At 39.3% G+C, this 27137-nt stretch overlaps 1 protein-coding gene across 5 annotated transcripts in view; it reads right to left on the minus strand.

The window, feature by feature from the left end:
• The window catches only part of ESR2 (estrogen receptor 2), a 90814-nt gene that overhangs the window by 8861 nt on the left and 54816 nt on the right, over positions 1-27137 (minus strand). The window contains exons 1-5 of one of the 5 annotated variants that reach the window (XM_027793076.2): positions 26410-26653; positions 22605-23077; positions 16085-16260; positions 13262-13378; positions 3444-3740 (exon numbers count right to left, since the gene is read on the minus strand). In XM_027793076.2, the coding sequence (XP_027648877.1) occupies positions 3444-3740; positions 13262-13378; positions 16085-16260; positions 22605-23077; positions 26410-26412 (1066 nt within the window). In that variant the 5' untranslated portion in view covers positions 26413-26653. Of the gene's footprint in view, positions 1-3443; positions 3741-13261; positions 13379-16084; positions 16261-22604; positions 23078-24327; positions 26382-26409; positions 26656-27137 lie in introns of those variants that run through there. The other 4 variants (XM_055802729.1, XM_027793079.2, XM_027793077.2 and 1 more) reach the window with 4 other exon arrangements.

Consider the following 27137-nt stretch of genomic DNA (forward strand, 5'->3'; position numbering starts at 1 on the left):
TTGACACAGGCGTGTGCCAATTTCTCCAGCATAAACAACCAGTTATTTGGTTTAGAAACCATCTCGGCTGAGTGAGATGTCAGACCAAGCCCCAGCGTTCCACCTACAGATACTTAAAGATCCAGATTTACCCCAGATATCACCTGCTAAATTCACATTATCAGCACCAGCAGTATGATTTATGACCACTGAGCACAGCTATCAGAAGGGCTTTACTTTTACTTTTCCTAACAACCTTATGCTTTAAAGATCAAGGACAGCACATCACCACCACAGCTTCACTGCAGTGTCAGAAGTCCTGTTTCATTTGCTGCGGAGTACATTAAACTACTTGTTTTTCTATGGCTGTAGTATGTGTCCTTCAAATCATGTGCTCTATACCTAATAATTCAATTATAAATTACTATGACAAGAAAAAACTCGTGCTGGATGTGCAGTAACTAGTGAAAGACATGCTGCTCTGGCCAGCAACACACTAGGTTGCATAATGAATGCAAATTTCAATATTGCGACAACATCCTATCAATTAGCAATACAGGTTCAGCTACGAACCACACTGAACTCTCTTAGATTAGGTCAACAAAGTAAAAAGGCAATTACAGAAGTTGTGTTCTGCTGTCTGACAACTTGGAAATACTTGGAACGGAGAAGGAAAATAAACCCTAGGTATCAGCTTCTATTTTACCAAGCAACAAAAAAAACCCAAAAAACATTAAGCTGAAAGTACAGACAAAAACAGTCACAGAGTAAAATTCGTAACAAAAGAATGTCATTAAATATTAAATATGAAAAAAAAATCTTTCCTATTTAAGCAAAAATGTTACTGTTAACATAAGCATCCATAAGGAAAAATAAAACTATTTTCTTTCACTTTTGGTGAGCGTCAAAATAATATACAACAATAACTTAGAGGTGAAAATGGGCTTCTAACCCAGGCACACAAAAGTACATACTCAGTTTCATAGAAAGTAAAGTTACTGCTCACTGGGCTATTAGTCAAGAACTTTTTTTTTTTTTTTTTTCTTTCTTTTCTCTCTGAGACCTTACCTCCAGGAACCAGGCATGGATCTAAGATGATTAACTTCAGGCAAAATTTTTTGCAAATGGAAATTCTATGTTCTGAGCTTTAGTCATTGCAGTTATTTTAATGGAAACAAATAAATATATCCACATTGAAGTAAATGCTCTAACCACCGCATAATATGGCAATTTTACATATAACCAGGTGCATGTTAAACACCACCTCTATACTGACATTGTTCTAAAATGGTGTTTATTTCTGTTCTGTGCAACCAGAGTAATCAGAAAAAACATACACACTAAAGTGTCAGCATTCCCAGGAACTGTTTTGAAGGGGTTTGATTACCTTAATGGGTTTTCTTCATACAGGTCTCTCATTGCCAAGAAAAAGTTTCTACTTCTGACACATGTTGAAAACAAACTAAAAAGTGATCAATGTCAAAATTGAGGTTGGCTTGGAAACTGATCTTTTAAAAAATTCAAAACAATCTCAGCTGAGGTTTTTGGTTTGTGGTTATTTTGTATTGTTGGTTTTTCTAAAAAAGTTGACAGGTTAAAAAAATAGGAATTAAGAACAATCAGAAAATAGAAAAAAATGGTTTGGTTTTTTTCTCCATTCAAATATTGCTTAGAATGAGGTTGTTTTCTACGACCTTCCCTGGTTTTCCTTCACAACTCACTTCCTACCAGACTAACATAACTACGAGTCCTCTGAAATGGTACATTTTTACCAGGTTTTCTGATTAAATAAGAAATTATAGCAACAGACACCATTTAACCCCTTATGGTTATTTACTTCACAGTTATTTTCAGTTTCTTAAATCGGGAAAGGATTCACGGTATCAGTTTAAAATATTCCATATTAACAGCAAAAACACGATCGCTTTGCAAATGGGAAGCACGGTTTAAGATGCTTCATGCTGAGCAAGCATCTCCTCCCAGCAGCTCTGCAGCTGACCTGGAATTTGCACACCCTAAAACTACCACTAAAACCGAGCCCTCTGACGGGGTGGCTGAGCTGCAGAGACTGTGATCTGCAACTAGGAGACACGGTCCAGCAGCTGGAGTCGGTAGCACCTTCAGCCACTCCACCTCGAGCCTAAACGGGATCCGCTTCCCTTATTCTAAATTCTTTGTTTAAGGATTATACAAAACACCCTCCACCAGGCTTGTTTCCTGTACTGGTGCACGCTCCATTTATTTCTAGGCGTAAGGATTAGTGTCATGCCCCTCTGTGTGCGCACACAAGCAGCGGCAAGTGCTGTCACAGCACACAGGCGTGCCCAGACCAGGGCACACACCAGCACACGCTGGTCGCCTTCAGCATAAAATCCAAGCTAGGACCCACGGTGCGCTGGCCCCTCAATCCTAACAGATGTGGGGCTAGGACTACCAGGCACACTGCAGAACGTGTTAGCCACGCAAGGGTAACGCAGCCATAGGGATCACTTCTCGCAGAGTACCGTATCTGAAGTCAAGGATTAAGCCCCACGCTGCCATATGTCTATCGATTATTCCATCCTTTCAGCTCACTACTATTAGTCGGTCACCTTCGCTCTCGCTAAAGGGTCACAGGCTGTGGTTCAGTTCACGTCAGACAGCATGTTTTTCTGCACAGCTTTGTCAAGTATCATCTCTGTGTGCTGTCTGCTTTTCTTCTGGCTTCTATTCTTTATTCTGACTGTTTTAGTTGTGGGTGTTTCATGGAAAAGGAATTGCAAATGCTCACCACTTCTAGTTTGTAAGAAGTGAAATGGTACGTTGCCATGACGCTGTGGTTGCCTTTGGGACACTAAAAGCAGTAACACGTGTAGTTGTACTTCAGTGCATGCTCTTTGTGTTGCCAACACTCAAAAGCATCCTCAGTGACTTTTGTTTTGAAGGACAGCGCACGATAATTCTGAGATCAATACTATGCACTGCTTTGCAAAGTGATGCTCTTGCATAGCAGCTCTGTCAAATGAAGTGCTTGCAGACACTCAGTGCTTGGACGCCTTTCAGTTTTCACCAACTCTATTAGAAACCTTCTATCAGGATTCAAGGAAATAATTTGGTCTTAAATTCATTTTTATAGCAATCTAGTTAATACCACTTTTAATGAACCTTCTAAATCAGATTAATTGGGTACTTACAGTTAATGAGGTAGAAATTACAAGCAACACCAACTACACTTTTTTAGCAAAATTAACAAGTATTTGACTAACAACAGATAGTAAATGAGGGACTAGGTCATTTTCTAAATCAAAATACATCCAGGTGAATTACTGAGAGCAACAAATTGCCCATTACTTTATAGGATAAAAAGCTTAAGACTTTTTATACCGCACATTTACTGTGCTGTGCTATTATTTCTGGGTAGACAATGGTATGTTGATAGTAAAAGCATCGACTAAAATAAGCAAAACCAAAGCTGACGTTCTTACCAGGAATTTTTTTGGCCCAACCGATCATGTGAACCAGTTCTTTGTCTGCCAGTTTTGTCAGGGACATCATCATGGAGGCCTCCGTGAATGGTTTGCTGGGACGACTCACCAACACATTGGGAGGCTCCGCTTCAAGTAGTGTTAAAACAAACTGCTCCGGACTGACTGTGCTGAGCAGGATCTCTTTTACACGGGTTGCCGTCTCGTATTTCTTAGCTTTGCCAATGCAATGCACCTGATCTTCCGAATGACGATGGCTACGCAGGATCCGATATCCACAGCGTTCTCTTCTTGAGCCTGACACAAGAGGCACATGATTGCGTTGAAGTATTTTTCTCCCAGTGTTGCATTATGTAAATCCAAATGTTTGGGGAGAAGGGGGAAAACCCTTTAATAAGGGTTGTTGTAATATTGAACATTAAGTTTCAGAATTTCTAGAGCATTCAGCATCGATCTAACTTTGTTTCCACTGACTTCAGCTGGGGCTTTTGTTTATTCTACTACACAAAGAATATATTGAAAAACACTTATTTTTGAACTTCAGTTAACCCCCTTTAAAGATCCATGGGAAAATTCCCATTGACCTCAAAAGAGATAAATCAGATCTTTAAATGCAAATAAAGATAGCTGTTTGTAAGCTCTGTTTTAGATGTAAACTGGGGGAAGAAAAGACTTCAGAAAGTCTGGGCCATGCTACAGAGTAAATACCTCAGCCAGAAACACAGCTGGGCCTCGCTGCTAGCTGGGTGTTCAGCTAGGGACCTACTGACATGCAACCCATCTTCTCCCTACACCCCACTAAGCCAGCAGAAGTTTCCCCAAAGCTAATTCAGATATCAACAGCTAGGAGGAGGAAGCCCCCTGTTTGGAGTTCTGCGTGCAGAAGGCTATTTCTATTGCAAAGAGCAGTTCTGTAAATTCCTGGACTTAATTTATTGTTCATTCTGACAGCACGAAACATTTTCCAGCTCTGTCAGTGCCATTGGTGGGATCACCGTTATCTGTTCTTGCATAGCTGCCATGCAAAGAGTCTAACAGCATCTCCAAAAAACATGGTATGGGGACTTGCTAGAACATTCAGCCATGGCTTCTACTTCATATCCTTCAGCATATCCTATAACAAGGACTATGTTTACTGATTTACAAATAATCTTTGGCAGTAACTAATGTGCAGGATTGTACCGTATTAAAAAGTCACTGAAGACATCCTTAGACTGGAGTTCTCCAGCACTTAACATTTCTAATAACACAGCTAAACTGTCCTCTAAATCTTTTAGAAGTTAATTTTTTTGTGCTGGTCATCAGCACTTTCACTGACATACAATACTCAAAGCTTGAATTTTCATAGATAGGGAAATGTCTGCGCTAACATAAATCTATGCCAGACCAACACATATGATCGCACATATAGAGACCATGGAGTCTCAAAGCATAGTAAGTTGTTTCACTTGGTTTCAGATCCACAACAGATTTGACAAAAGCATCCTTTTCTGCTACTGTTGCTATCTTCACATCACTACATTTATGAAGTCTTTTTGGTGTGTTGCCTAAAGATTTCTTGCCCTGATCACATGCTTTGGCTCTTCTTCATTAGGGTATGTGATTAAAGGCTTCATAAAGTGCACGAAGACAATGAAGCAAAGGAACGATGAAGATGGAAGAATCCCAAGAACATAATCAGTGACACTGACCAGGCTACTGTCAGGGCTATCAAAGGAGAATGATCAGCCTGTGGTCTGGACACGACATCCAGCGTATAAGTTAAGAGGAAAGGCTTGTCAGTTCACCCGGAGCAACCAAGCATTCCAAACCACCTACTAGGAAGACCAGAGGATCTGGGTGTCAGCTACCAGGAGGAGGACAGGTTTAAACCAGCTGCCAGAGACGTGTGCGTGTGTGTGTGCACACAAGGTACCTGGAAGAACAGAGGATCCAGGGGCCAGCTACCGGATAACACTTTCTAAAGCCTGTTACTGGAGGGTTCCATAGTTTCTGTGACCATTTGTGTGGGAGAAAGGCTGAGAACCAGCACTAAGGTGAGGCTGCAGACCCAGAGGCCATCAGCTGGGAAGATGTGGGGATCCATAGGCCAACTGTCTGACAGACTGAGTGTCTAAATCCAGTTACTGGAAGGATCCACATTGTATAAACACATATAATTTCCACTGCTTGTGTTGGCATGAGTGCTGTATTTTCTGTCTGTGCTGATCTGTGTGGCTGACTGTGGATACAGGTATTGTATATGTGTATACATATACACTATACAGGTATAGTGGATATGCCTACTAAAAATACAGACTTGCTACTAGACCTGGGGAATGGCAGTGTGGCAGTTTACCTTGTCAAGCTGCTGGATTCAGCGATTCCTACCATTCTTCATCCATATCCAGAGTTACATAGACCATGAGTTGTCTGAATTCCAACAAGGCAATGCAATTCTGATCCGGGGTTTCAGTTAGCAAAGAGGTCAAAACATAAGCCAAGTTAAAAATAAAGACAGTGGGGGCACAAATAATTAATTTCAGATGCTGTTGACAAGGCTTTGTCTTGCTAAATAAGATGTTAGGTGAATGCAGACTCTCAGTGGTGGAGGTTCCTCAGCTGAGATGTTTTTTTCAGGTCATAGTCCTGCCTTGTCTTCAGCAGCTGCCAAGCACCATTTGCATCAACCCTTGAGCAGGGTGAGATGCAAAGGCCAGGCAGGTACAACCTGAAGGTACTGAAAAGACTGGATAAGGACTAACAGTCTGCCAGAACTTTAAGGATGTGGAACTTAGAACTGCACATTGTCAACATTCTCATGTGCTGCCTGTTCAGTAAACCACCCCAGATGTAAAAGATAACAGGATGTTCTCAGCATTGGAGAACACCCTCTACCTGGAAACCCCAGAGATTGGAGAAGACGAATAGGCAAAGCTGGTTCAACAAATAGTCCTCAGGCATGGAGGAATCCAAGTGGAACAAGGCATTTGGAACTGGAAGCATTATCAGCACAAGTCCAGCTTAAAGTCTGCACCATTTGGGGTGCAACCTTATAAGGAATATATGTAGGATGAAATTGGTGTACTGACAGGACATTTGTACAAGTAATGGATTGAAGGAAACCAATCAATGATTTGCAGAACCAAATGCTCAGCTGAATGGCATCTAGCTAGAAGTTGTCGGAGCAGTTAGGGAAAGATAACATACCAGCAGAGACAATCAGAGCTTGAGACATTATCTTACGGTTGATTCATGAAAGCAGACTTGATACCACACAAAAAAGGTTACCTGCAGAACTACTCAAGTCCCAGAGCAATTTCTTCAATGATCTGTCTGGGCAAATCCTTTTCTTCCTGAGAGAGTCAAAGAACAGTGACTAATTTCTACAAATACACTTGGATGCTGTAGTGAACTCTGTGCTAAGCCTCATTTTGGACTAATGCACAAAGGTCAAGAGGAAACCCTTAAAGTCCTTTGTCACCTTCAGAAAAACATTAGAATAGCACAGCGGGCTGTAGACTGTTCTGAAGTCATGCACAGAAAGTATGTAAGTATTTTCCATCAGGGAAGACAAAGAGGAAAGGTCAACAGTGAGCTAAGCAACTGGAAAAAAAGTACAACTGGAGATAGATGAGGAAATGCCTAGGTATCAGGGTGCTCTATTTACAGAGAGATCCACAGCTCTGATTTCCATATCAACGTGCATGGTAGAGATGGCAACCACCAGAAGAGATCTAACTAAAGCAAGAAGCAACACTGCACATCGTTTCTACTATTTAGAAAGCTGAAGCACATTGAACATGGGCACCTTGAAGGACAGAACAAGAATAATAGCCCAGAGGGACTAAAAGCCATAGGCAGGGCAGAAGAGACGTTTTCTTGGGCTATCAGAAAACACTTGCTGCTCCACAACATGCGTAGTTTTTGTTCTTCAGTGGCTGGTGGAGCTGTGAAGCCCCCAAAAAGGAGACACATGACCACAAGTCTTTTAATTAAACACATGGAAAAGTCGCTCAGTTAAGGACCATATCTAAAATTATAAAGTCAGAAAAACTACTGGTTTAAGGGGGAACTGGGGGGAGGAGAAGATGCCTGATGACACAAGGAGGAAATTCCAGCAGCTTGGACACACCTGCCAGAAGCAATATGTAGTCAAGCAAGCACTTAGAAGCAGCTCATTGACCCTAGTTCAGTTCCTGGCACTGAAGTGAATCAAGTACACTCTTGTGGGACTCCGAATCCACTGATCAGCTGTCCTCAGCTCTGTTGTACTGTTACCCAGACTCCTCAGTGGCACAGAAAATATCAGGCCTTTGGTGCCAAGACCCAAATTATCTCTGCCAATTCACTGCTGTAAAGATTTTTAAGTAACGTTTTATAGACTACCCAAAATATAAACACACCAGGAACTGACCAGGTACTTTAAAGGTGATCAAAGAAATCAGTAAAAATTAAAAAAACCTTTTAAAAATAGTCATCCAGCATGCTTTGCTAATGGATAAAATCTTGCACAATTTTCAGCTGCGCTCCATACTCCATCTTAAAATAATTCAATCTGGTTGTGATACTTATTGACAGTATTAAAAGTCTCAGTATTTGTGGAGGGTTCTTACTGGGAAATAGCAAGCCCCTTTAAATTAGTTTACGTTATTTAACTAAATCAAGTTTCATATATATAAATATATATATTAAAAAAACCCTCCATTTAAAACAAAACCAGTTTTATAATCACATTTCCAGTGCAGAAAGCCAAAGTAGAAGTGTTCTGACATTTCTGCATAACAAACTCGTTACTTAAAAAAAAATATAGTTGGTGACAAAAATAATGGATGGAAAAAAACCCCTACCCAAACCAGATTCTGAATTACTGTTTGTGATCATCACCATATTTTGCCAAAGCAGGCAAAGGCTGATTCACTGAGTACTGTGCATAAAACACAGCTTGTCAGTAATTAAAAGAGATACCATTTATTTCCACATTAAAATTTATTCTGTTTGTATTTAAAAAGATTGCACTGTAAGATTACACAACTAAGAAAACATCATTTAAGCTTGCTAGTCAATTGACACATCAGAAAGTAGCAGCCTTTCCAATTAAAACAACACATTCCAACAATGTAAAGGAACTTTTATGCTTTCTATTCAAATCCAGAGTTTAGGCAGGACTGAGAAATCTTACTTGTATATCTACTAACATCCAACAGGATGTATAAGTGTTTATAAAATATTGTAAATAATTATAGACTAGCTTAATGTTTGGCTTAACTAGACACAGAGATGTGGATCAATCTGCGTACAGGCACAGCAAAGAAAGATGTATAGCTTCCCAGACTAGTGACTATTTCTGACTTTATCACAAACTTCCTAACTACATAATTGCTAATATTCATTCATGTAAAGGTAGTTCAGGTAACTGCAGAAGTGCACGAGATGATCAAATGCCTCCTTCCTACAGCACTCTCCTTATTCAGAGCTATCCTTTGTGCAAGAAAACAGCTGCATTCAGCTGAGAATGCTGGACCAAGGGCCAGAGCTCAAGCTACAGCACCATAGACCACATGGATAACTGATCACAAGAATATAAGAAATAAGACACGTTGAAAAAAAAGTCATTAAAATGAGCCTGTTGTTCACTCGTTCATATTGGCAGTGAAACACACTATTCTCAAAGCAACTCCCGCTTTACAAATTCTTTGAGAATCACCAATCCCATACAGCGGGCAGTTACATGGCACATTGCTCTTAATACTGATTTTGGTCCCTGGGAACTGCTTATGCAACTGACCAGTTCAGCAGCAACTGCAGCTTTACCCATTGAATATATTAGGATCAGTTTTTGTAAATGTTTGAACTTAAAACTTGCTCAAGTACCTAGTAGTAAATGATTATCGCTCCAGTCACTTTTGAAAGCAAATGCAAATGTTCCGGTGAGTATGCCTGTATTCATAGGGCAGACCTGCTGACAAAGAAGTTGCCATCTGCCATACACACATCAGAACATGAGCTAAAATTACAGTAATATCTACAATAGCTAAAATACAATTAATACATATGATGTCCAGAGAACGCCGTGAAACATTTTCCCCTGCTTGCTGTGTGAAAAGTCATTTACAGTATTTCAAAGTGCTATCCAGGCACCGCACAGGGCAGCCAGCACAGGAGAAAGAGTGCCAAATCCTGAGCTGTATCAGCCCACAGAGCGCTGGTTTTCTTTCTGCAAACTTGTCAAATGATGCCACTATTCAAAGGCAGTATCTCTCCATCTCTTTTTAGTACGGCCCCTCGCCCTCCTCACCTGGGGTGGGGAGGGGGCAGGAAGGAGCTTTATCTTTGGAACATTTTCAACATGTTGAGAACTGGCACACAGGGCAAAAGATGCAGGAGTGGGGTGGAAGGGGGGAATAAAAGGTAAGAGCAGTCCAACGGGGAAACTGAAAACTCCTTATGGAAGAAGGTCTATTTGAGCCTCAGGAAGCAAAAATGAAAGAGTGGCTATAGCTAAGTGATGAAGCAACTTCCCTCTTCTGAACTGCCTTTGGCAAACAGCCCAGTTCATTTCAGCTCCCCAGGTAAACACCAGAAAGCTCCAAGAGAAGATCAATTTTATCCCAATCTGTTTTATTCCAGTTTGCTGGGCAGGGTTTACTGCAGTATTTCTGTTTCCCTTGTTCCTGGTGACAGCACTTTGCAATTATTTTTCTATCATTGCTAGTAGTCCTAGTGACAAAAGTTAGCAGTAGCTTTCTTAATTGGAACAGTCGGCAACACAGACTTCCCACAGAGAAATTTGCAGATGCAGTGTCTTAAGACCATCATTGTGCTTTTGGCAATGATGGCATGTCTCATAAGAAAATCATTATCACCTTAATACAAAGCACTCCCAAGCCAGCCTTCACTGAAATACCCATGGCTTGTTGGGTTGACTTCTCAACACTTACGAACATGATGACATTCAAAAGAATTTCAGACCAGAAAACTCCAGAGCAACACTTTCTTACTGCTTCCTACTGTTCAATGGCACATACTGCCTTATCACATTTACCGACAGAAACATATGCTATACGTACACACATACATACATGTGTATTTTTTCTCAAGGTGTCTATTGATAATATGCAAAATGATAATTTAAAGCTTCGATGCAAACAGTACAGGTTTTATAAAAAGCTTTCATAAACTACAAAGTGGTAATTGAGGTTCTTTTATCACTTCGGCTGGGCAAGAAGTCTCCACTGAGCAAAAATGCACTTACAAGCCATTCTATCCTACCCAGGGTTTTAGCAGATGTGAACAAATGCATTCAGTGAGTGACCTGGGAAAGGAGCAGAGATGGGGGAAAGACTTCATTAAAAATAAAATGTATTCTTTTATGGCTTTGTACAATAAAAAAACTGGTATTAAAGCATGCCTCTAACAAGAAAAAAATTGAAAGATAATCACTGTGGTCTGCAGGAAACAGCATTTACATTTCATGCCAGAAATACAGTCTTAAAATCTGTCTGGTTTAAATGTTGTCACCATGTGTGTCCATGCATCAGCATTACTCACAGGTGCCACAATTCACCGGGCAACTCAGACAATTCTGAGCAATTTTTTATGTTCCTTTTTCTGAAATTAAATTGTTAAGACTCTCAAATCAAATTCTCAGTAGTCTCAAATTTCAGTGCTAGTATTTAAAAAATATTTTTTAAAAATATAATTCCTGTTATTTTCTTGTTATAGTTTCAAAGTATCATTTTTGGTCTGACACCATCATTAACATCCTAGAAACATTCAGTACTGCAGGAAAATATGTTTATAAACATGTGACAAGATTAAAAGGAACACAGGCTAAGACATAAGTACATATTTTTTACTTACTACTTGTAATACCATAGTGTCTATGAGATCTAATCACAAACCAGGACTCCCTGGACAATTAGAATAAAAGGAGTAATTTAAGGAAAGCATTATGGAGGACCACCTTATAATATCATACTGGAATTGGTCTTTACAAAAACTCTCCAACTGCAGAACTGGGGCTTGATAGAAACCCCTGTTGGAAAAACTTTGACTAAAATTCTCAGTCATAAAGATGAACAAAAGACAGTGACGCTGTTCAGAAAGTAAGGTTTCAAAAGGAGTCTTATTTGCAAGCTTAAAGCTTTCCTTTCTGGAGGCCAGACAGCAAAAGTAGCTAAGACCGTATTTATGAAAAACACCGATAAAGTTGAGATACATTATCAGTGCAAAAGACAACAACAGCTTCATATAGAAAGAACCAGTTGATTTGAGCAACAGAAACTAAATGTACTTCAGGAGTATGAAAATAATACAAAGAAAAATTGAAATTGTAGCTCTAAGCCAGAAGTTACGCGCTAGAAAGGAACAGTGAGGCTGCGATCATAACAGATCATAGAATGATTATGAGCTGCTGGCATGATGCAACCATGAAAAAGGCAATTAGGATGCTTACGCAGAGAAAAGCTTCCACGGAAACAGATACGCATTAATGCTACTACAGTGAGGAGTGTTCACAGGAATACTGTCCCTGATTCTGGTCATCCAAGTGAAAACGAATTATTTCTGCCTGGAGCAGATTGAGGGACAAGCTACCCTGACGACTTCCAGATTCTGTCTACTTTCTGTTTTGCAAGAGGGGAAGATTTCTTGGTTTATTTAGCCTAATAAAACAAAGGCTGTGGAGGGCATGATGTATTCTATTTAACCAGACTGTTAACGTAAAGACAAGAGGAGCCTCTAAGCAACAAGACACTGTTGCCACAAGAACAAATAGTCATTAATTGTCCAGCAATAAATGCAGGCTGGAATTCTAAAGTATGTTACTAATGAATGAAAGACCATTTTGCAAACAGCCTTTGGATCAAAACACTGGGAGGATGAAAACACTGCCTAGCCTTGAAATAGAAATAGGTATCTACACTAAATAGGATGAAATGAGATGCACGCCTGCAAATCACAGTGGATCAAGCACAGTGATCTTCTCCTTTCCACTCCAGTGGTCCTACGTGATGTTTTCTAGCATGATTTCTGTCATGTATATTGGGCAACCTATAAGAAACAACAACAAACCTTGACTGTGAAAGTATAGTAGATACTGAAATACCTTTCAAGTGATTTTATTCTTAAATGTAACTTTTATAATATCAACTATAAATGTACAACTACATTGAAGTCACATCACTGCAAGTACAAGATACGAATAAGAGAAAAGACTGGATAATTGTGACTGGTGCAGTGACAAACAGCAGGTATCCACTTTGGATGAGGAGCTACAGGGCATCATTTGAAAATAACCTCTTCTGGACAAGATGTCCCCTAATGCTAATTTTTGGAAGCTTGGCAGTTTTCAGGAATAGTTTCACTTAAGTACTAGCCTCACTCTTACACTCCTCCCAAGGCATTCACTCTTGCCGCTGCTGGAGGCAGGATACCAGGTTAATTAACTACTGCCTTAATGCAGAACTGCTGTTCTTGTATTACATTTAACTAACAGAGCACAGTACAGGCTCATTTACCCCATATCAAAAGGGATTTCGGTTTGGTTTGAGGCTCAGGCAGCAGCAGGTCTTGTCTTTTCATTCTGCAGAACACAGCATGCAAGAAAACTGTCTTCACAGAGCTCTGGGGAGGTACTATGGCTTTCATGTGCTTAACCTATACCATACTCCTTCCCACACATTTTCTTCTGTAAATGAAACCCCTCCTTCTGCATTAAGAATTGGTACATTCCTTCCTATAAAAGCAGCTCAAGCTTTCCTCCAAGTGCCTGTTGTGCCTTTTTAAAAAAAAAGCTAGCAAAATCCAAGCAAACAACACAGACATGCAAAACTCACCACATTTCATCATTCCCACTTCATAACATTTCCGTAGCCGGCATGCCTGGCAGCTTTTACGCCTGTTTTTATCTATTGTGCATTGATTGGTAGCTGGGCAGATGTAATCATTATGTCCTGCAGCAGAGTAAGAAGAGAAAATTTAACATCTCCAGCAGTTTCTCTTGTTTTTTTCCCCTAATAAGGACCTTCTCAATTTTAAACATCTCAACTTCTTCACATGCATATATCTAAGCTCCATTCAACTGATGCAAAAAAGCATATTTAAGCCTATTCTGAAAACATTGAACTGTGGCCTCAAAAAGTAACCAGCCAACACAGGCCAGCTTTTAGTGATGACTGTTAAGATAACCAAGCACCTTCTAACTAACTCATTTTTGAGAATGGGGCACATACTCTTGTGGAAATTTGCTTCCAGCCTCCAACTTCTTACTGTATACTGGGACTCTGCAGGTGACAGCAGATTTTTTTTTTTCCCTCAGCAGAGTTGAAAACAGCAGCGCACACAGCTTCGCTCCTGCAAGGATTTAAGTAAACTACAGCTCTATTTACCGAGCTTTCTGACATGGTAAGTTCCAGGAATGAAGAAGCCTTTGGAGGACTGACCCTGGACCAAAGTTAATGAAAAAAAAAAAAAAAAAAAAAAGCAGCTACTGTACTGTATAATACAAAGGAAAGCACAAGCAGAAGGTACAACTTTTAGATATTCTGGACAAGTGTTTCCTCTTATTTTCATGTTACCACTACAGACTCTTCTGTTCTCCTCTACTTCTCTCCTACTTCACCCTGTCCCCACACAAACCCCTTTACATTATTCTATTTCATTAATCAATAATCTGGTCCAAAGGTTTATTACTGTACACTGGACTTGCGTATGCTCTTGGTGTAAATACAGTTGGATCGTCTCCTGCCAAATACTGGTAATCTCTCTTGCAATTGTTATCAAAGGGCAAAAAATATTCACACATTTACATTTCTTAATGTCTTTCCTCTCTGGTTGTGTTTTAGGTTACTTTTTTTTCAAACTTTAAGAGTAGATCAGGCAAAGATACAACTACTAGAGTTTTTTTACTTGATGCAAGTCCAAGAGTTCATGTCCCCAGGAGTAATTATTTAACTGAACCATTGTGACTATTTCCTTGCAAAATTAAAATAATTCTAACCTTGAATTTTTGAACCGACAATTTTAAAAAGAAGAGATCAGCTTAGTTTGTCCTGTTTCCTACTGGCAGATATGACCCAAAAACAAATTACCTTTTATCACTCTTCACACAACATGTGGGAAAGGAGGAGGAAGCTCTCTGTTGCACTATAAGCCAAGCACACAGGACTAAAGTGGTTTAAAACTCCTGTGTCCTTGGGATAATTTAGCTTTCAGGCAGATGTTAAGAGATGTGGAACAAATACACTAAACTACAAACTTGGACCAGTCGAGGAGACCACACACAGTTGCTCAGTCACATAATCTAATTTTAATTGGACATTAGCCCAACATCTTGGTCTATGGTAGGCCCAGAATTTTACTTTTATAACCTTTACATCCTTCATAACAACAGTTGCAACTGAGTGCTTGATAGCGTTTTATGCCAAGAACTTACTTTATTTGAATTACAAACCAATGTTACCTGACAGGGTACATTAAGGTGTACAAACGGCTACAATGGGTAACTTGTTCATGGCCAAAGCACATGTGAGCAAGGCAGAGCAAGCAAATAATTTTCCTGACAGAAAACACTTTGAGATCAAATTCTGTCTCCACTTGTGACAAACTGGAGACAAAGTCCTCTTCAATTATTTTAAAGTCAAAAGTACTTGCACCGGTTAACAGAAATTGTTATTCACCCATGCAGAACTTGCACAACAAATTGAAAAGGCACTCAAATTTTGAGTTAAATTTTACTCTAATGGTGATGCCAACTCTGCCATATTGAACCAAAAAGAATATCTCAAGATTGCTGAAGGCTTGGTGTGCAGAAGGGAACATTACAGACTGAAAAATATCAGGATTTTCTGTTAGTATCTGCATGCACTGTCTAACATCAATCCAATTAAGTTTTCACCAAAAGGCCCCAGATGAGGCCAAAGAGCATAACTACAGCAAAGGTTAAAGTAATGAAGTGGTCCAATGCTGCAATACGGTGTGTAAGGCACTGCTCGTAGGCTGTGGTAACAAACATGGAGACCTACATTTACTTCATACTGCAGCCACTTGGCAAGTTTGAACTAAATACCAAATATTTAAGGTTTTAAACACTGAAGTGGAAATTTTAGATAGATCTGGCAGAGTAAGAAATACTGGGTGGAGGACTGAGAAGTAATAATCAGGTTTGTAGTGAATACTCACCATGCATATTTTTATATCCTACATACTGTGTAGATATTATATGCTATGACTCAACAGCTCCAGGCAACATACTCTTGTCAAGAATAGTTCCTGGCAAGTAAACTCTCCAAACAATTACCTACTCTAACTGTATCTATTATAACAATTTCACAATTACTATGTCTACTCTGGGACACAAACTGCAATCTGATTCACAGGTCTGCAGTGCCATCCCACCAAGGCCTTTGCTGCAGGACCTTCCTCTTCTATGTATTCTACCTCTTCTCTCAAGAGATCAATTGCTCACTTCATAATGTTTCCAGATCTTGGAAGAACATAAAAGCCAAGATAAAGTAATCAAATCATGTTTTGTTCTATTTTCAGCATGCAGTACCATACACCAGGATTTCAGATCAACTCATTACTAGATCAACTGCTGCAGCCCCCAATCATATGAAACAACTTATTTGACCAAAGTTATCAGAAGCTGATCCTCCTACCTTGAATACTTCTTTTAAAGAACGCTTTGCATCCTTCACACGACCAGACTCCATAGTGGTATCCTGAAGCATAGTCACTGCAGACTGCACAGAAGTGGGCATCCCTTTTTGAGCCAGGATTATTCGCAATTGGGCTTGTACAGTCATTGCCATTAGGTTTTCTTTTTAATGTTTCTCTGACAGAAAAGAAAAACATTGGTTACAAAAGAGAACTAATCTATGTTGCAAAGAGTTTCATTATTTTCCATTGCCTCCTGTTCTCTCTATATAGAGTCTTCTTATTACCAAACACAGGATAGTGTGAAACACTGTTAAGCCTTTTTCTGATAAAGTTATTTAAAGTGTATAGCCTGATCCCACAGCTTTTAATGACAACAGGCTATAAAGTTTTAAAATAGTCAAAGGCATAAAACTGGACTGCTGATGTGTCATTCACATGAACTCTGGGAAAATCATATGGAATGCTGATGGATCTTGAAGAATTCTTGGAAATGTACAAGTCCAGGAATTTGTGGACCAAGTGGGCTTTGCCTCTGTGAAGCTTTGCCAGGAAAATGCAAACTCAGACAGCTTGGACTGACATCACAAACATTACCACAAACAGAGCTGCAGTTATTTCGTACTGTTAGCAAGGCAAAATTCTAGATGGAGCAATACACATCTAGTCTCAACGATTTAACACTTTAAACGAGGCTGTATTCATTCAATAAGATGCTGGAGACAAATATCTCGAGACGTGAATCTCAGTCTGTAAGACCAACTCAATGTTAGACAAAGTTTTCTGTTCAAGGTTATGATCCACGTTGATCACCTAAATGCTAACTAAAAGGAAGTCTGAAGACAAGAAGAATGGAGAAACACATTTTTTTAAATACAAAAAGTATTGAAAATACTCTCGTACATTTAAGAAATTATCACTCCATATAAATTGGTAAGATATAGGCATTCCTGAAGTACTACAAATATTTCCAACTTACTGGAACTATTCTTAGTGACTGGATTAAAATTAGAACAGGATAAAAACATGAAATAACAGCCAATTCCTGACACCAAGATGCTGTAAACAAAAAGCTAGAGGAACGGAACTTGGGTTATCTGCAAAGCTGTATTTAGGTATAGGAAGTACATCCATTGCATATTTTTTCTCTCGACCTCATTTTCGTGGTGGTTTTAGCTTGTCTTACCTTCATGGTCAATACAAGTTTTAGATAGAAAATAGTGTCATGTGCAAACTGTCAGCAGCAGTTTGACAAAAGGAAACTGTATAGTCAATTTTAGGTGTACACTTAAGCACAGAGGCAGAAGTTAAAAACTGTATAATCTTCCTCATCCCACCTTCTGCAGGATTAAGAAGGAGAAGTATCGGTTGGGATAAAACAGCAGGTAGAACGGTTTACAGCTTCTAAAGAACAAGGGTACATTGCCAGAGCAGAAGAAGCTTGTTTATCGACAAGATCAAGTTTAAACAGAACAGTAGAAACTTGCTGGAAGTGCTGTCAAAGAAGCTTTAACTAACATATTAAAAGTAGACTTTGTGCTGGCTTTATGACAGGAGATAAGGTCAAACACACCCACATGCCAACTAAAAACCAAGTTTATAAGTATTTGAGGAGAATGTGCTCCAATTTCCTAGAAGAAAATCTGGAAAGGAAAAAAGGTGGTTCTCTAAGCAACTTCCAAACCCGAAAATTTAAAGTATTTGTTGTACAGCTAGTTATTGCAAGCTTTTAAAAAAACGTTAATTCATTCAGATATGGCAAGGCATATGGGTGTTTAGATGTTTAACAAGCCCAGCCTTCGATTACATACACATACCCTGCCCCTGTAAATGGGTTGCTGAATCTCCATTTCCCCTGCTGCCACGCTGGGAGGATCAGTGTGGGGGAACATGCCCTTAGAACAACAGGCCTGTATCACACACGCCTCATATGCTGCCAACACAAGGAGGAAAAAGCATTGCTATTCCCTCCTGTTTCCCTGTATTTGGAAGGAAAAAGTAATCTGGTCTTTCAGATTAGTAGAAGCAGTATATTTTTAATCTCTACTTGGGAATCATGATCCAATTGTGAGAGTCAGAAGAGAATAAAAACCAGCTAGAGAGCATCTCAGTGACTGAGATTTATTTTGTTTTGTGATGTTTATTGCCCTTGTTAAAGCACTGCGACACTTTGGGTGAAAATAAAGAAAAAGCACACACCATAACTTCTCACTGAGGAGTGTTGGGTTTTACCTTCCAGCCATGACAAGTGTTTTAAAACCCACCTCTTCCTCTGCTTAAAAGTTTTACAACATGCATGCCACGTGACTTCTGCAGACTGGCAAAGAGCTTGCACACGGAGCAGCCGTCTGGAAGGGATTCCTCCTGCAGGCCAAACAGGCATCAGATCTGCTCGCCTGGGATGGCTGCAGCAGGAGGTTCAAACCCAATCATTTTGTTTCTGTTGTCTTTAAGGACAACAGAACCAGGAAACAGTCGAAGGCTTTAAAGTACATGTTCCTTACCCTGAGAACCTCGCAACCAGACAGCAAACCAGAGCTGGTGGCCCCACGTGTGGTTAGAGACCACCTCCCAGAGCTGTTGGGACTGGTCCATGCCAGCATGCTCAGCAGACAAATGAGCTGCCAGATCCTCCAGAAGAACTGGTGGTCACTGGCTGGAAGCCCACAGAGATCCTATACCAAAGGATGCATGAAAATGGGGGATATTACCCTGGCTGCTACCGAGGAACCACATGGACAAAGATTTATAGCTTTACACCTCCTAGTACTGCTCTCTATTTTATGACCATGGTTTCTATATAGAGATATTAAGTTTCCATAAAGAGAACTAAGATATTTTTTGAAAGTAGTAAGCCAGTGATTTCCTACTAGGCACCAACAGTGACAAGATGATTACCCTAAAGGAGGAGGAATTAGCAAGACTATTTAAGTTATTCATGCCTTCTAACTACCTCTAGCTTTGCCACGGCAAATGTTTGATGCATATGCCACACCTCAAAAACTTGAACCTAAACTCAACTTTTTGTTAGAAATTAAGAAGGGTGGCAAGGATTTGACCTAGGAAATAGCAAGATTTGCTCACAGTCTTTATTGTCTGTCAGGTGGTTGTTTTTTTTTTTTCTATTGTACATTATAAGAAGAAGAGAGGAAAAAAAAACCACTGAGAAAATGAAAAAAAATTTCCATTAAATAAAAAAATGATAGTCCAGATTTTATAATTTCTTGTTAACTCTTCCTTCCCTCCTACAAGCCACTGGCGTGTTCAGTGCCTGGAGGTAATTCAATCTTACACAAGCCTAAGCTGTAGGATAAAAAAGGCTCTTCCTTTTTCTCCCAGAATGTGTGCAAGACAATGGGCAAAAATCAGCTGAAGACTACTGTTCAGTCTTTATCTTTCTCATTTTCTAGAGACTCCCTCCACTGTAACTTCTGCAATTGTTAATACCACACAGTTGTCAATATTTGTATCTCCAAAGCACAGATTCTGCTACGCTCCAAACATGGATTAATATACTGAAAATCATGCCATTGATATCTCAAAACTAAGAGACATATTTTTGCTTAATGTCTGTAACTATTCCATCATAAAATGGAGATGCCAACCCATCACCTCAAAGAGGCTTCCCGATACTTTTAAGTGCTCAACAGAATAAGCACAATAAAAAAGCATAGGAGAATAATGCAAATAATTATGGCTTAAGAGCAGATTTTAAACAATATATAAACATGATATTAGCACACTGTGAAATAGACAAAGTTACTAAATAATTTCTAATTAAGCAAGCATTGCTAGCCTGTGTACCCCAAAACCTTTACTTACATGGTCTACGTGCAATCAGTCAGAAGCACAAGGAAAATAGTAGAAAAGAACAAATTACGTTCTAGAAATATTACTCTGGCAACTTCATAAAGTTTCCTAATACTTTTTTGAAAGTAATAGATCTGTTCATTTTGAAAATAAACCTTTTGTTTCTTCAATTAAAATCCTTTTATTTAGGGGATGAAGGCAGAAATCAATTTCAGACTGCTTTTAAATATAATTACATTGTCACATGCCTTTTCTCTTCATGTCATTTTACTATCAATTGAGTGATCCTGCTCCAACAACATTTATGAGACTATTTCTATTGTCCTCACTAGATACGGGACCTATTATCACCAATATTGCCATTTCATACAAAAAAATGGGTCTCAAAGTTCACATCTATTTTTACATGGAATACAATTTTTGTTTAACTATTGGTGCAAAGTAATACTATGCTCCTTAACATTTGCATTTAACAAAGTTAAACACATTTCTTCTGTGTTCATATAACGAACCTATTCATGAGGAAATGGAATGCTGAGAATTCAAGATTCCTTATTTTAAGCTACAAGGAGATCCAAATTGCCCAGTGATCACCTTCAGCAAAGCAGACTGCATTAGTTTAGCTAATGTGAATGGAAAATAAACTATTCTCACGCTGACATCTTGCTTTATTTTGAAAGGTAAAATAAACCGTGTAACAGGTTTAAACACATAGGAATGCTTTCTTACTCATCTTTCAAACAAAAACCCTTTTCTCAAACTATAACGCTGTTTAAAATTATTTACACTTTAAAGCATTAGTCCCTCCCTTCCCCCAGAGCTACTCCTTTAAGTTTCAATCTCAAGAATTCTTCCTTCAAGGTATAATCTATGAATCTGTAGTGTCACAGTCATTGTTCCCATGGCAATAAATATAACGTTCATGACATTAATTTAAGACTTCACCAAAGGATAAAGCAAAAGGAAACACAGGGCTTTGCCTTTTTTTTTTTCTTTTCAGCCTTATTTCAGAACAGATATCCACAATAATGAAACTACAGCTCTTGCTTTTTGTGTTTCCATGTCAAATTATTTTTTCCCCTTTTTTCCAACTTCTATACACAAAAGGGGGTTACAGTGCATCACGCTGAGACAAATGAAACATTGAGAAGGTCCAGCTACCAAGCAACACATTAGTTACTTGCTGCTGAACAATAAAGGTCACAAATTTAGACCCCAGATTTCATTGACTTCTGTTTAAGTTAGGTCATCATCAGCTACAAGAGCAACAGTCTGTATGAATCTACACAGATGGCAGAAGACTGACTTAAAACTCCAGTGTGGCAGGTTTGGTTTCCCTTCTGTCTGTGTAGAAGCACACTGCAGAGCATCAGATGGGGAGCTCTTGCTCTTGGGCTATTCCAGCTGCTGTCCCATCATCTGGACAGCTTCAAACACTGACCTACAGCAGCCTTTCCAGAGCTGTCAAAGTTTTGAAACATCAGCCAAAGTGGGAAGAGTTTGGATGTTAGCCCTATTCATATTAGACCTGCTTGGGGAATTTTTCTGTGTATGTGCCACCCAAACACCCAATCCACACACCTCCACTTAAAGTAGATTTGCACTCCAGAACTGCCTGCTACTCTCTGCTGACTCCAAATAAAGCCTAGCCAGGTGGCCAGGCTGAAGATCTGTGCAGCCTACAAGTCAGGAGATGCAGATCTCACATCTTTGCCCTGTGCAGACAACATAAGGCCCACAAATTGCAGAAGGAACATGGGTAGTCTCAAAAATAGTGCAAACCCTTTATTAACAATTGAACTAAAACTGTTGCCAGGACACACTAGTTTTCATACCAACAAGAACTGCTGAAGTTAAATAAGGAGCCCTATGAATAAACATACAGCTGCTAAAACAGGAACAGCACCTGCAACACCCTGAGCTTTTATCCATCCAACAGCTGGTGTGTCCGTGAATGGAGTAATTTCCTCAGCTGATGATCTACACACTGCTTATGGTTTGTAATATAAGTAAATGTGCAGAATGGGAACATGTTTTTGCAAATACAGTTTCTTTACAGCTGAAAATTTAGCCCATGAATCTGCTGTTTACAACATCTTCATAAAGTCAGTTGAGAACAGCAACAAGAAACGTCATCAGACTTTTTCAGTAGCAGCACCCTTTTGAACATAGACTCACAGACAGAATCATTCTGGTTGGAAAAGATGCTGCTCTGTGACTGTTAATATTAAAACCAAAAGACAAAGAAAACATTTCCCTTAAATTCCAAGCCAATGAAAATCCTTCATAACTATTAGATGCGGTAAAAAAAAACACAACAAAAACCACCCAACCGAAAAAAAATCCAGATAAAATGGAATTCAAACACTGTATGAAAAGAAAAAAAGAATGAACCTTTACTTCTTTCACTCAAAGGACTTAATTTGCCGAGTAGTTACAGAGTAGTACCTAGAAGTCTTGAACTTTTGTTTGTACACAGCAAAGAGTTGCCACATTGAAGGCAGTTGTAGTGTTTTGTGTTGGTGTACAGTTCAATAGCTCAAGAGAACTATTGAAAAAAACCTTCTGTTTCAGAAGTTACATTAAAAAAAAAGAGACCAACGTATAGAAGTCAAATGTAAAAAAAAAAAAAAAAAAAAAAAAAGACTTAAAAGAACTTAAGAAACTGTAAATAATGTTCAGCAAAGTTTTAAAGAAATGAGTAGGACTGACCTGGTCACAGGTAGCACTGGCTCCATCAGGCTTGCCTCACACCAGGGACTCTTTGGCTGCTCTGCATACAGAAGCGATGACTGACAGTGCAATGTCAGAGGGGAGAGATGGCCAGGACCAGACCATAATGCACTGGGGCTTGATGTTTGCCTCACAGACACACTCTCTGAATCACCGAAACTGCTGGCAATGTTGTAATTCATCATAGCAGGACTGCAGAATGCCATTGCAGAATATTCATGTCTGTTTTCCATGTAAGATGAGGGAATATAGACTGGACTGTGTTCTGCTGTCAACGTGGACTGATTACAGCTGTAGGGAACTGGAGAGATGATACCAGCAGGTGAGGTTTTCAATTCTGTTTTACTGCATCCAATATCCTGAAGTGGCAGCAACTGAGAAAGGTCCTTGTGAGAAGATGCACACAGGGACATTTTGAAGCAAGACTGAAGATTGTTGTTTAAATATTCATCCTAAGATGGTAAAGGTATAAAAAAAGTTGAATTAAAAACTAGTAAAGTTCTGCATTAAGTCTTTCCTAGAAAAGAAAAAAGGAATCAGTAAAACAGAGAATATAAGAATATCCTGTTAAAACAGATTACATACCAAATGCACTTCAACAGTCAAGGTACAAATTTACTACCTTTAAGAAAAAGAAAGATTTCTAGAACTTCCTTAAATGAAGGCCAAGACACACATTGAGTTCAAACTCCCTTAAAAAATAATTTGAAAAATATTTAAAAAAAAATAATCACTTGAAATCTGAAACAAAGATACAGGTGACAACTTGGATCTTAACAGAAGTAACTTGTTACAACAAGGGTAAAACTGCTCTACGCCGAGGCAAAACACAGCTACGGTGTGAGTGCCCTGAGAAATCAATTCTCTTTATAAAACTCACCATCTCCTGCTCCCTCTAAGTGTACTACTTCAGCCCTCCCTTTATCAACACAAACATGTAACAGCAGATATTTTGAAAACACACACACACACCCCCAAACTCCACTGCACATCCCTCTCCACAGAGGAGGAAGACGTGTAATGGATGTCTGTAAGCAATGCAACTTCATCACCGAGAGGTCCCTGGATATGGCACCTCTGAACAGAGCCATTATAAAAGTAGAAGTCACAAAATACAGATATTTCCAGAGCCAAAACCACAGAACTCAAGTGATTTCATCAGGTCTGGAAGTTTTATAATTTCTTGCTACTCTCGAGCCCCATCCCAACTATACTCTCCATCCTTCCTCCCATCCGAACCAACTATCAAAACAGACACCTTAATTTGCCCACTGTAAATACTCTGCCAGATTTAGGTATATCCAAATTACTGAAGAGAGAAAAAAATTTTAAAAGAAAAAAAAAACCAAAACAAAACCAAAACAGGTCCACCAAAACTATCCTCCTAAGGCATAACCCTGTCCTGGAAGCATTACTTTTACAGTAGCACTTAAAAATATTTCTTTTTATTCTTCACTAAGGATTTCATCTGCAGCTCATTCCAGCTTTGAACACAGACATGCAGCCCTCTTATAGCTTGCAATCCAAAACAATTCTGTTTCCAAAACAGCAAGTTCCAGCCCCCAAAACTGATACTGTAGTGTACTTTTGCAGATGGTAATAAGATCTTAACGTAAAAAACAATAATAATCACAGAGTAATTAAAAAGTCACCCACAGCTTTGCTATTCCAGAAGCGGGCAAGGTACTGATGATATTCTTACCTTTTTTCACCTCACATGACCATAAAGCAAGATGAGGAAGATTCAAACACAGGCTTGCTGAATTACCAGCAATCTTCCTATCTCTAAAATTCTCAGCCAGATGGCATTTCTAATATGCCACCTTGGGGCATAGACACATTTTTCCTCTCTAAGGCCAGGACGATGGAGGCAAAAACATAAAATGTAAGAAACTGACTTTTTGAATAAAATGGGTAGTTTAGGGTCCGTCCTTCCTTCTCACTTTCTGTTGATGAAACTGAAGATATCTCCAGAAATAACCAGAAACTCGTTTAAATCATCTTGGGCACTTCAAACCCAGCTGCTGTTTTTTCCTTTGTGGGAAACAGGAAAATGAGATATCTCAGCAGCTGTTTACATCCAGCAGTTGTTGCGCTGGAACGCTGATGCAGTCAAACCAGGAGAGTCTGACCTCACCCCTCACACAATCCACACGCTTCGCTTGCCCCTGCCAGATGCTCCACGGTCTCCTCTAAGAGAAATCAAGCATCATTCAGCTCTCACTGCAAAAAGCACTGACAATCCCAAAGGTGCTTTCACTCCCAAATTACGGGGCGGGTAGCCCACGAAATTTTTAAGCAGCAGATGATGGAACTACAAAATGATTTTAAGACTGTTTTCAGTGGTTACTACAAATGGGCCCAGTGAGCTTACTGAATTCAAAATTCATGTAAAGCTTCTGTGTAGGTGAAGCTGCGTATCATTTGTGATCTCAGGGGCTGCATGTATTTAAGGTGTGCGCGAACATTCTGCAAGAGCATCGGGAACATCCAGCAGGAGCTGCCTGCACTAACACCTCCCTCTGCCCTCCCCCCAAAAGGCCCCACAGTGCAGGGTAACCCCAAACCCTTTGGAGAGAAGGCCCTGAGAGGCATTACAACAACACCTTCGTGCAGTCAGCTACAGGCATTCTGCGTTGATACTTTGATAGTTTTTTCAGCAGACAGCTGGTTGTGTAGCTTCCCTCCAACATCTGGAAAAAACATGCATGTACGCTGTAGAAGCAGAGAGAATGCAGAATGGGTACTACACAATTTTACAAACTGAAATAAGCTGAGATTTAGGCCATGGGTTTTTGGACAGGTAATCCACTCGAGTCGTTTGCAAAATAACTGCTTATTTAGCAGAAGGCCATACTGTTTCCACAGGGCAGCAAATAGTATTTAGAAACATACACAGGAGTTTAGAGAAGCAAGAGTGAAGTTTGGTTTAGAGGGAGGAGTCGTGCAAGCTTGAAAAGTCAGTACAGCCTTCCTCAAAAACAGACTGCTCATGACTTATTTACAAAACAAGGGACACTCGGTTCCAGGAGGTTAAAAAAAAAAAAACACAACTGTACTCACGGTCTTCAGCAGACTGCAATATAGCGAAAAAATAACAGCATTGGCTTAAAATAATTAACTTGGGTAGCAGAAATAGTTTAGCCACAGTAGACTATGGATCTACCTGAGATCACATTGTTCACATTTCCTTATAGCCGAGAATTTAAAATGGAAAGCCCAGAACCTCACAAATAAAATGAAACTGCTGAAGTCATCCAGTATTGCTCAGAAGGTCCTAAAAATTGACTGTTGTGAAGTTCTCTGTCTTAAAGAAGGACTGCAGATGGAGGGAACCAGATCTTCAGATTTAAGGCTGGAGAAAACAAACTCCACCAATACCTCAGAAGGAAGCACAACCACATTTAAGCCAAGGACTGCAAGTAGTGCAATAGGCTAATAAATGTGTTCCATCCTGGTGTAATGTCCTCATATCTTAAGCACCATTCATTAAAAAGCAATTAAAATTCCACAGAAAGTGAACTCTTGTCCCAACACTTCCTCCTTTTTAAAAGTGAGATTCAACTATAAAGCACGCTATTTACATCTAGTCTGTTATCACTGCACTATGTCTGTACCGGACACAGAAACAAAACAGGTATCCATTAGTTTTACACTGCAGTCTTTTGGGAGACTGTAAATATTTCAATCCACTTAAGTCAGTTTAGCTTAGCAAGACCATCAACAACTGAAAGCCATTATTAAGTAAACAGTTGTTCCATCCACTTCCTTGAGTAACACTTACCATTCACAAATCTAAGACACTACAGGCAGGGTTCACATCTGGCACAAGAAAAAACAGTTCCATTGGCTCCAGTACCCAGAGGATGATACCATTATCCATGAGGATGTAGGAAAAAGAAAGTGATGTTATCAATGTTCTCCACCAGAGAAAATTGGGTTTCTTGTTTTAAACAGCTCTATGTACTGAAGTGTATCTTGAGAGTCACCAATGCAAGACACACCAGATCAGGCGCAAGAACTGGTTTAGATGTCATAGTCAAACAGATACACGGGTAAATAATTAAGCCAGCTGACCCATTTGAACAAACTGAAAAGCCAGTTATTACACATTACCTATACAAGTATCTTTTTAAAAGCCTTGACTGAAATAACTAATACAGTATTTTTTTTAGGGTTTTTTGTTTGTTTGTTTTAGTTTTGGAAAGAGGAAAAAATAAGTAGAACGGGCAGGCTGCCATGTTTTAGAGCCTTCTTGGAAATATAATACAAAATATTTTCCTAGAAAAACACAACACCGCAAAAAGCAATATAGTGATGGATGTTCTCAGGCACCTTTCCATCAACATACAGTATAACAGGCTTAGAATTTTCTAGGTAAGTCATATATTTTGAGTAAACACTTTTTTTGCAATAGAGAATTAAGATGATCTTTTTCTCTGCTAGGCTTAAAGTGCAATCATTCTTCCTTTCGTTTCAATAGAAGTGATTCAGCAAGCATGCATTCCAGCA

The sequence above is a fragment of the Falco peregrinus genome, chromosome 1, assembly GCF_023634155.1.
Source record: "Falco peregrinus isolate bFalPer1 chromosome 1, bFalPer1.pri, whole genome shotgun sequence".
NCBI classification, from domain to species: Eukaryota; Metazoa; Chordata; class Aves; order Falconiformes; family Falconidae; genus Falco; species Falco peregrinus.